Source organism: Diabrotica virgifera, chromosome 6 (assembly GCF_917563875.1).
Source record: "Diabrotica virgifera virgifera chromosome 6, PGI_DIABVI_V3a".
Classification (NCBI taxonomy): Eukaryota; Metazoa; Arthropoda; class Insecta; order Coleoptera; family Chrysomelidae; genus Diabrotica; species Diabrotica virgifera.
This window is the reverse complement of record NC_065448.1, coordinates 245,918,216-245,930,298: the sequence shown is the minus strand read 5'-3', so window position 1 is coordinate 245,930,298 and position 12,083 is coordinate 245,918,216. Positions and strand designations below refer to the sequence as shown.

General features: G+C 30.4%; 1 protein-coding gene across 1 annotated transcript in view; it reads left to right on the top strand.

Moving 5' to 3' along the window:
* Positions 1-8,854, top strand: part of LOC126886335 (cytochrome P450 6a2-like) — a 54,439-nt gene extending 45,585 nt beyond the window's left edge. The window contains exons 12-14 of the mRNA XM_050653206.1: positions 2,081-2,231; positions 3,955-4,221; positions 8,618-8,854. Coding sequence (XP_050509163.1) covers positions 2,081-2,231; positions 3,955-4,221; positions 8,618-8,781 — 582 coding nt within the window. The 3' untranslated portion in view covers positions 8,782-8,854. The remainder of the gene's footprint in view (positions 1-2,080; positions 2,232-3,954; positions 4,222-8,617) is intronic.
* The last annotated feature ends 3,229 nt before the right edge of the window (positions 8,855-12,083 follow it).

The following is a 12,083-nucleotide window of genomic DNA, read 5'->3' as shown; positions in this document are numbered from 1 at the left end:
GATTTAGCAACTAAACGCCATACTGTCTGTGTGTGCATGAGCGCAGTATTATGAAATTTTACTCTCACTCGCGCCTAAAGAAGTATAACTTCAAAAAGCTGTATAAAACATTTTTGTAGTTTATACAAAAACAAAGAGATTCGTTCCCTCAAACATCTTCTAGTTATAATACAAAAAGAGATATGGTAGTTGAACAGAGTTTGTTTTTCTGGTGCATGCTCAAATCGCTGTATTCAACTTGAAATAACAAAGAAACGGTCGATTTTAAGTGTATAATACTACCAATACCTTTTGTAGTGCTTCAAAAGATCTTTAAAATGAGCAATATTAAAAATACCATTTACATTCAAACTAAGCGAGATATTCTTCAAAAAAATTTATGACTAATGTATTTTAAGAAAAAATGAAAATTATATTTAAGCCCCTCATCCACCAGAATTTAAATGCATCGTTTTTCTTCTACAATACCTTTTATTATAATGTTATTTATATGCTTAAAAAGTTGGACGGGTTTAAAGCGAATGGGTTTTGAAAAAAATAAGATCAAATTATAGAGCATATTTTTAAATTTTCTTAAAATCTTACTTTTTCTCCATGCAACTCGAAAATGATAAGGACACGAAAACACGATACCCTACAACAATGTACGGTTTTTTAGATAAAAATTTTATTTTTATTTTTTATTGCTGTATCCCTTATCATTTTCAAGTTACATGGAGAAAAAAAAAGATTTTTAGGAGAATTTAAAAATGCGCTCTATAATTTGATTTTTTTTTTCAAAAATCATTCATTTTAAACCCGTTCAATTTTTTTACCACCACTATAGTAAAAGGTATTGTAGAAGGAGAACGATGCATTTCAATTCTGGTGGATAAGGGGCTAAATATACTTCTCATTTTTTCTTAAAATATATTAGTCATCAATTTTTTTGCAGCATATCTCGCTTAGTTTGAATGTAATCGACATTTAATATTGCTCATTTTAAAAGACCTTTTCAAGCACTACAAAAAGTATTCGTAGCATTATACACCTAAAATCGATCGTTTTCTTGTTATTTCAAGTTGAATACATATACTGATTTGAGCATGCTCCAAAAAAACAAACTCGTTTCACCTACAATATCTCTTTTTGTATTATAACTAGAAGATTTATGAAGGAACGAGTCTCTTTGTTTTTTTTTTGTAAGCTGCAAAAATGTTTTATATAGTTTTTTTAGTTAGATACATAGTTTTTAAGGTATTCGTAAAAAACCGTTCGAAACGGCGTTATAGTTCAATGAAAGTGGTCAATTTTCAACCACGAATATCTCAAAAAAAAATTATTATTAAATTACTAAACAGTTTTTGCTTAGAATTGGGTTGTTGTTCTGAAGCTATTTCCTAGTGGCATTTTTATATTTAACTATTTAGTTAGATGGGAAATAAGCCACAATTAAATTGAAAAATATTTACTATGACTTACTATGGAATCTCTAACGCGAGAATTTTACGTCACCGTTGCATTTGGTTGTCTTTTTAAAGACAGAACACGTGCTATGATTTTTTGTGGCGGATATTCTGGAGTTGGGGTTGATTTCATGTAATCAAATTAACTATCTTTCAGTAAAGTCGTCTCAGGAACGCAACTCATAAATATTGGCAATATCATTTTAAAGTCATCTACTTTAAAATGTATAATATATGCCTGAATTGCCGATATAAATGAGTCAGATTAAATAAATTATTAGAAGAATTTTTTACTAAACAACAACATTTTTGTTTAATTTAGTAGTATTTTGCATTTTGATAACGACACCCGATTTAGGAGTCGAAACGTTAATAAAATTATTATTTTTTAACTATTTGCAGTCTATTTTTTCGTCGTTAGTCAGACAGAAATTAGAAAACAAACATCTTAAAAAGGTGATTCTTAGATCTATTGGAACAAAATACAGGAACATGTCAGAAATATCATCTTCTTTGCTAAATCCAAATGCCCACTCCGTTAATCCTCTTTTTATTTAGTAAGTTTGGTTTTCCAAGATTGCCCACGAAATTGAGCTCAATTTAAATTTTTTTAAATAGTATGTTTAATATTTTAGGTAATGTCTTTCTTAGTTTACGAATTAGCAGACAATCTTGACGTTCAAGAAAAACTCAGAGAAGAAATTAATGAAGCAATAGCAAAAAATAATAATCAATTTAACTATGAAATTATTCATGAAATGAAATATTTGGATGCATGTTTAAGCGGTAAGTATTGTATATCCCATACTAAAATGACCAGCAAATGTTTAAGTGGGAAAGCACAAAAGCTTGTTCCAATGCTATTTTTAAATGCATTCATTTTTTTCGACGCAGAATGAAAGACTACATTATTACCAAGCGCCGAAAGTCCCTTAGAATAAACAAAACATTTCTTTTGAGTGAAACTTTTGGAATTAAAAATCTCACTAAATTTTCCCTTTTTTACCCTTGTAACTTATTACAAGAAATATTATAGAAGTTTTCAGGGACTTTCGGCTCTCGGTAATAATGTAATATTTCATTCTGCGTTTAAATTTTTCACAAATATTTATTAGTTTTCTCAGGATTCGAAAAAAATGGATGCATTTAAATAGCATTGGACCAATATTTTGCGCCTATCCCCTTAGTAACAATGCTACATTTTAAATTTAAAAGTAATTTAAGTATTGGATCATTAATCTTACATTTTAATTACTTTTACCTGGTTTAATTTATAAAATAAACCCTTAATGATATATAAAGTAATTAAATAAAGTGAATATTTTGAAAGAGAAGATAAGATAAAATATAGGGTCAACTACTAACGTACAATATAAAATCTCAAGAGTTCTAGTGTTCCCAATGTTTCAGCCTATATACAGATGGCTAAAAAATGCAACACTTAGAGGGACTAATATTTTTTTAATAGTTATTTATGGAAGTATACCTTATATTATTCTTATTATTTGACAACGTTATAAACAAATTTGCGACTCCATTTTCGTCAAAAAATGAATAATGAAGGGATCCTCCTTGATTTTGCTATGGGCATACTCCTTATTTACTCTGTGGGGCATTAACCAAATTAAGTGGCTCAGTGCCAAATACTCATCTATATTCTTTTATGGCATGCTACAGGTCTTCTAAGTTTGATGGAGTCTTTATAACAGATTCTTGTATAAACTCTATGGTTTCACAGGCAAATATGAGGTCTTGTGATATCCTGTTGAAATATTGCATTTGGAATGATTTAAAGATAGGGATATAAAACCTGTTGCAGTACTTCACCAATATATCTTCGAACTGTCAGAGTGCCGTTAATAAAAACTAGAGGTGATCTGCTTCCCAAACATATAGTACCCCATTGACCCCATACCATAATGCTTGGTTGTCTTGCTGTATGACGTTCAACAACATAGTCTATATTTCGTCTCTCTCTTCGAAAACGTCTTACCATACTCCCATCAGAGTAATTCAAAGAAAAATAGAGTAATCACTGAAGCAGACAAAATTCTATTGGACGTTCCAGTTTTGCCCAGCTCTGCACCATTCTAGGCGTCGATCCTTATGCTGTGGTGTCAAAGGTAACACCAAAAGCGGACGGTACATTCCCAGTCCCATTCTAAGTAATCTTAGATTAACTATTCTTATTGAGACTATTCTTTTTGTAGCTGTATAACTAAATCACTTGATGTACACTGTTTCATGTATTTCTATAATGGGTCCTTTTTCGAAGTCGCTTAAATGACAAAATTGCCGACGACCGCAAACTAGGCGTTTTAATTTTTTGGGTAAATCAAAAACTACCCAAGATGGCTTAAAAGTTACAAAATAAACTAAACTTTTATGATATAATTCAAACTTGACTTAATATTAAATTAAAAGCTATCATTATTTCGGTATGGTTTTAAAAAATGTTAGTGGTACATGTTTTTGTTCCATGAATAATTTTTAATTTTCATTATTTTAGAAAGTCTTCGGAAAAACTCGATAGTTTATCATTTAGCTAAAGTTTGTACTGAAGATTATACATACACCTCTACCAATCCCAACTTTAAGAAGATGACCGTTCACCTAAAAGCTGGAGATTCAATAGCTTTACCTTCAAGAGGTTTGCATATGGATTCGCAATATTTCGATGAGCCTGATAAGTTTATACCAGAACGGTTTTTGGACGGCAGTAATATTAATAAATATGTGTATTTTCCTTTTGGAGAAGGTCAACGAGTTTGTCTAGGTATGGTATAATACAATCAATATTTACATAGTTTTTATGTCTCTTATTTTATACAGGGAGTCCCGAAAAGATTAGTCATAAATCATAACACAGATTCTGAGGTCAAAAATAGGTTGATTGAACCTAACTTACCTTAGTACAAATGTGCACATAAAATAAGTTACAGCCCTTTGAAATTACAAAATGAAAATTAATTGTTTCCCATATATCGAAAACTATTAGAGATTTTTTATTGAGAATGAACATGTATCATTATTATAGCAAGAACACCTTAAAAAAATTTTAATGAAATTTGTGCACCCCATAAAAATTTATGAACAAAACCCCTAAAAATAAAATTTTTTTGGGGTTTTGTTCCCTTAAACTTCCCCAAACTTTTGTGTACGTTCCAGTTAAATTATTATTGTGCTACCATTAGTTAAACATAATGTTTTTAAAACTTTTTTGCCTCTTAGTACTTTCTCGAACAGCCAGTTTTTATCGAGATATTTCGAATATTTGTCGAATCCACCACGTATTTGTATACATATACACATATTTTGTATACACTTGTCGAATATACATTGTATACATTTGTCGAATCCACCACATATTTGTATAGTTAAGTACGATTATAGAGACCTGTTGGTTAATAATCTGAAAATTTATTTTTTTTCCTACAACCTAACCGTGTTAAAAATGCAATTTTTAGCACTCCATAGGAGCGTTAAAAATGCTACTTTAAAGCACTAATGCTTTAAAATTTTGGACATCTTGGTTATTAGTGCACCCTAATATGTCTGTGTAGATTTTGGCATTGGATCCGACCATCACTTGTAACACCGTTGCCGTATCCTCTATTTTTTCATACTATTACGTTTTCGAGATACTGACCACGGAGGGGTGAATGGCTAATTTTATTCATACTTTATATTTTCGAGAGTGCTGAAAACGAAAATGAGGTTTATTTTGAATTTTATGTGGGGGAACATTGTCAAAATCGCAATTTTAACCTAAAAATAAAAAAAAAATGAAATGACGTTTTTTGCGTTTACCTCGCTACAACTCTGTTCCATTTTAATATTTTTTTCTGAAATTTTTACAGTATACAGCTCTAACATTTCTGAAGACAAATTTACCTGCTTCAAGTTTTTATTCTTATCATGATAAAGGTTACGAATATTTCAAAAAAAAGGTGAGGATTTTTGCGTTGCAAAGTTTAATCGCAAAAGTTGTGTGACGAGGTTTAAAATTTAGCTTCTTAATCACGTTTATTTGAAAGTAGAGAGTAGAAAGAAATTTTCTGGTAAGTTTTAGATCAAAATGTTTTATAGAAAAAAAAATAGTGCAACTTTTAATGTCGACATTAGAAATTCCCAATGTAACACTTATTTTTTGAGGGACAGACAATCTAGGTCTAATTTCTCACCTTTAGTACTATCCTTGGATTATAAGCTTTCATTTGACACCTCATTTGTCATTCTACCTAGTATAATGACGGAGAAGTAAACGTTCTTATTCTATTATTCTTGTAGGTACATTTAACATTGATTGAAATTATGAAAGAAATGGCCTGGCAACACTGTGACGCACAAACATAAGATTCAGCTGTACGTTACATAGGGTGCACTAATATCCAAGATGTCCAAAATTTTTAAGGCACTGCAGTTAAAAGTGAATTGTCAAATTGTGAAACGTCAAAATATTTATATAGAGCACACAGTAGCGATCAACAAGTAGCAACAAACCCAGTCCAAGATTGCGAAAGTTCTGCGAACTTTCAAAAGTAAGGCAACAGTGCGTCGGTAATTCGACACTATCAAAAACAATAATTTTTATTTATACGCATAAGCGCGAAATGTTGCCAAGTCAGTTACGTTCGATTTCTTGTTATAAAAAAATCGATTTTTAGTAGTTCCAATGTGACACAAAATCTAGGCACGGGATAAAAAAGTTTATTTGAAGAAAGTGAATTTTTTTGTTTTTCTTAATGGCGGTACAGGCTCCTTTTTTCAATATTTTAGTTAATTATAGAGTAATTTCCACATACTGACATATTTCTGAAATTGGGCTCTGTACCGCCATTCTTTATTATATTACAAATAGGTGTGCCAAATATCTCGACAAAATATTCAAAAATTAGAGCCGCAATCTTGGAACGCGTTTGTTGCTGCCTATTGCTCGCTACTGTTTGCTCTTAATATTAATGGTACAACTTTCGTAAGTTGAAAAAGGTGGTTTAAGAGGTTTTTTAAAATTTAATTTAAACTGTATTATTGCATCTTTAACACGTTTGTAGAAAAAAACTATTAAAATTTGTTAGAATATATAACAAAAAAAGTAAGATATTATTCTATAGTTGTTATGATTTACGTATTGACAGTATAGGCTGTTTTGATGTAATGTTAAGAAAAATATAAAAATGGGATGTCGGTTAAGTTCAAGTAAAAGCTTTTGTAAATATTGTTCTGTAATTGAGAATAAATAAATTATAATTGTTGATATATAAGAGGTTTGTAGAAAAAATATTGTATGTTGTTCTGAAGCTATTTTCTTGTGGCATTTTTACAATTTTAACTATTTAGAATGGGAAATAAGCCACAATATTATTAAAAAATGATTTTTATTAACGTTTCGACGCCCAAATCGGGTGCCGTTGTCAAAATACAAAATACTATTAATATAAACAAAAATGTTGTTGCTTAGTAAAAAAATTCTTCTAATAATTTATTTAATTTGACTCATTTATATCGGCAATTCAGATACATATGATACATTTTAAAGTAGAAGACTTTAAAATGATATTGCCAATATTTATGAGTTGCGTTCCTGGGACGACTTTACTGAAAGATAGTTCATTCGATTACATGAAATCAACCCCAGCTCAAGAATATCCGTCACAATAAAAAAGTCAATAGAAAGAAAATACCACAATTAGTAAGTCAATAGTCGAGTTAGTACATATTTTATATTTTAGTATTACTTATATACCCATGTATTATTGATATTATTTATAATTTAAACAAAATTATAGTAAAGTCAGAATTTGGTATTAATTTTGAGAGTAAATTAAATGTAAGACCAAATACTTACGATGTCGGGATAGTATCACGAGGTTTTTCCTGGTTTTCCCTCGTGATTTACTATGAGATCTCTAACGCGAGAATTTTAATGTCACCGTTGCATGTGGTTGTCTTTTTAAAGACAGATCACATGCTATGATTTTTTTGTGACGGATATTCTTGAGTTGGGGTTGATTTCATGTAATCGAATGAACTATCTTTCAGTAAAGTCGTCCCAGGAACGCAACTCATAAATATTGGCAATATCATTTTAAAGTCTTCTACTTTAAAATATATCATATGTATCTGAATTGCCGATATAAATGAGTCAAATTAAATAAATTATTAGAAGAATTTTTTTACTAAGCAACAACATTTTTGTTTATATTAATAGTATTTTGTATTTTGACAACGGCACCCGATTTGGGCGTCGAAACGTTAATAAAAATCATTTTTTAATAATATTGTGGCTTATTTCCCATTCTAAATAGTTAAAATATTGTATGATATACGTTTTAAAAAGTACATTTTTAAGGCACTCATGTGAATTGCAGAATTCGCTTTGCTCATTCTGCAAACTTTCACATGCGTGCCTTAAAATTGTACTTTTAACACTTATATCATAAATAACTAATATTATAATTTACATTTTTAGATATATTTTGAAAAAGAAGCTACATCTCGATAAAAGGTGACTTATGAAAAAAAGACTAAGAGGCAAAAGTTTTAAAAACACTGTGCTTAACTAATGGTACCACAATAATATTTTAATTGGAACGTACTTGGGGGGTTTAAAGGAACAAAGCCCCCATAAAATTTTTACGTAAATATATTGAAAAAGAAGCCGCATCTCGATAAAAACTGGCTTATCGAAAAAATACTAGGAGGCAAAAAAGTTTTAAAAACGTTGTGTTTAACTATTGGTACCACAATAATGAATTAATTGGAACGTACACAAAAGTTTGGGCGGGTTTAAGGGAACAAAATCCACATAAATTTTTTATGGGGTGGACAAATTTCACTATAATTTTGTTTTAAGATATTCCTGCCAGAAGAATGATTCATGTCCATTTTCAATAAAAAATCTCTAATAGTTTTCGATATCTTGAAAAAAAAATCGATTTTCATTTTGTAAATTCAAAGGGCTGTAACTTTTTTTATGACAACATTTGTACTAAGGTAAGTTAGGTTCAATCGAACTATTATTGACCCCACAATGTGTGGTATAATTTATGACCAATCTTTTCGGGACACCATGTATATCTTATTTTTATTGCGTCTTATCTTCGATTTTTGTGGATGTATTTTTTTTATTTGTAGTACTATTGACCCCCTTAAGTTTTCGTTCTTTTTAGGTCAAAGATTTGCTCAAACCCAAATAAAAGTTGGAGTAGCACATCTAATCAAGAATTTTAAGCTTTCCGTGAACTCTAAAACACTACGACCTCTACAATACGATCCTGTATTTTTCATGCTCCATGCAATTGGTGGTTTGTGGCTAGATTTTAAAAAAATATAACGAATCAAATTTAAATGTTACTGTTATTTGCTTATGTGATTGTTTTTTTATAATAATAATTAAATATTGATTCTTGAAACTAAAATCTTTTTATTACATACACGTACTTCACGTACACGTAATAAACGTATTCGTTTATTACATACAAGGCCTTTAAAACGAGCACCGTTAAATGTCGGTTACATTCAAAATAAGCGAGATATGGTGCAAAAAAATATATGACTAATGTACTTTAAGGAAAAATGAGAAGTACATACATTTAACCCCTCATTCACCAGAATTTAAATGCATTGTTTTTCTTTTGCAATACCTCTTAATATAGTGTTATTTCTACTTTCAAAAAGTTGGACGGGTGAAAAAAATAAGATCAAATTATAGAGCGCATTTTTAAATTTTCTTAAAATTCTTCCTTTTGCTCCATGCAATTCGAAAATAGATAAAAATGTTCTATCCCCGAGAATTGGTGAGAACCGCCCCCATGATAAAAGCGCCATAGTATAGGATAGACTTTGAATTAGGAGATTGGGCTTTGGGCTACTCCCAAAATTTCATTACAATCCATGCAGTAAAATGCAAATATTGTAAACTATTAATTTCTCAGAAAAATGAACTAATTTGAAATGAAAGTATGACTAATATTCTATTGATTTATGCAATAATCTATAGTGTGTCCCCGAACATTTTCTCAGATGCGGGAATTAATGATGCGTAGAACCATAAAATATTTTCAAGTATACAAGGTGTTTCTAAAATATCAAAATAACGAGTAACTTTGTTATTTTTATAGAATGCCAGTATCTAGTACGATAACGATAATAGATCGGTACGATAAAGTTCTCGGGCGGCCCTTCCGTCCAGGGTTTTTATTTATATGCATTAAATGTATAAAAGAATATTTTAGTGCATATTTCAACTGTTTTTTTGTCCATATTTGCATGCATATTTTAGGGTTTTTTAAGTACATATTTCCCGAGCTCTACTTATGACTTTGATTTTTAGGCTCCAGCTCTTAGATTACGAGATTTTAATAGATAGTGTAAAGACCAACTTATTTAGAAAATCATTTAGAAAATTCCAGCTTACACACAATAATATTTTTAATCATTAAACTTTAAATATTCACATATTTTCCACCTCCAAACATACACTAAAAAGAAGTAAAGTTCGCTGTTTTAGCGCGTAATGCTTCAGACATGTATCTAAATTAGAAGAAGCTCCACGGGATACAAACAATGTTATTGTATCTCGCAGTAAATCTTGGTTAAGTAAAAAAAACTTGTGAGTCTGCAGGGAACAGATATTTATATTTCTTTGTCAGGTTACAAATCTTAAAGACACGTATTTTGTACATTCTACCGAACATTTTTGTCCGTTAAAGACGGGTGTCGTTATTTCAGATCGCTTTTATTTCAGTAGCAACTATGCAATATGTTAACCAACATGAAATAAAGGGAATGGATAGCTATATGACCACCTAACTAATGTTTTTCTCTATACTTTTTCTGATATAGTAGTTTAGTCCATGTGGTGAGACCGCTCCCGTGTGGAAAATTTTTTGATTTGGTTTCTTTGTGGATTCCTATTCAAAAATGTAACCTTTAAACACATATGAAGGCTACCAGGCGGAATTTTTGGGCAGAAATTGTTTAAACAATTTTTTTAAACAAATACAAAAGATCACGTTTTTTTGCTCCATAACATATATTTTTAAATTTCGTGTGTCATTCTAAACAAGAAAGGTATCTTATAAATTTTCTCAAAAATTGATAGTTTTCGAGTTATAAGCGATTTATAATCTGAAAAATGCGAAAATACAAATTTTTGAGGCTTAAAAACTCATATTTAAATTAGTATTTTTGAGGTTGCCATATACTTAAATTGAAGTTTAAACATTTAGCTTCCAGATTCTGAAGAGTGATGGCATCTAACTTTAACTTAAATCGTTGTTTTTTAATTGTTAAATATGCATGTCCATCCGATTTTTTTGCCAGTGCGGCGCGCTCTATTCCAAAAATCTCCTATTTTCCACCGAAAAATATTTTTTGTAGATTATTTGGGACATTCTAAATAAAAAAAGTTTTTAGACATTTTTCTCAAAAGTTAATAGTTTTAAAGTTATAAGCGATTTAAAAACCGAAAATACGTTTTTTTGCCATTTTTCGGATTTTAAATCGCTTATAACTTTAAAACTATTAACTTTTGAGGAAAATGTCAAAAAATTAGTTTATTTAGAATATTCCAAAGAATCTAGAAAAAATATTTTTCGGAGGAAAATAGGAGATTTTTGAAATACAGCGCGCCGCACCGGCAAAAAGATCGGATAAACGTGCATATTTAACAATTAAAAACAACGGTATAAATAAAAGTTAGACGCAATCAGTCTTCAGAATCTTGAAGCTGAATGTTTAACCTTCAAATTAAGTATCTGGTAACCTCAGAAATACTAATTTAAATATGAGTTTTTAAGCCTCGAAAATGCGTATTTTCGCATTTTTCAGATTTTAAATCGCTTATAACTCGAAAACTATCAATTTTTGAGAAAAATTAAAGGATACCTTTCTTGTTTAGAATGACCCAAAAAACCTAAAAATATATATTCTAAAGCAAAAAATGTGATCTTGTGTATTTGTTTAAAAAAATTATTTAAACAATTTCTGCCCAAAAATTCCGCCCGGCACCCTTCAGATTTGTTTAAAGTGGACATTTTTGAATAGAAAACGGGAGCGGTCTCACCACATGGACTAGTTGTACATAATACAATTTTTCATTTTTTACGTTGACGGTTATCATGTTTACAATTTTCTGAAGCCTTTTAGCTACTAGCCTAGTAGACATGAAAGTTTATTTTGACCAAACCATCTCTTTCCCTCCATTTTCCTTGTATTATAAGGCAGATTATATTATTGTATTTCTTATTCTTCTTTTTGTTTAGACATGACTGTCTGTTTTTCAATGTACTTCCAGTAAGAAGTCGTTCCATCGTTTTCATGATGTTCCCACTGATCGTCTTCTTATTGGGGAACCGTCTCTCGCCGTCCTTACTACCCTATTTTTTGTAATTCGGCTTATTTGGCCGTTCCATTCTACTCTTCTGTTTCTTACCTGGTTATTAATGTTGTTCACCGTGCATCTCGTGGTGCCACGTGGTACGGAGTGATGACGACAGACTAATGTGATTAGCAATGTGTTTTGGGAAAGACCAGACGGTAGAAGACCGACAGGACAGCCTAGAAAATGGTGGAAAGATGCAGTCAAAAATCGGAGTACAAATAATAAAGTTAAATATTTTCGAACTTAATCAA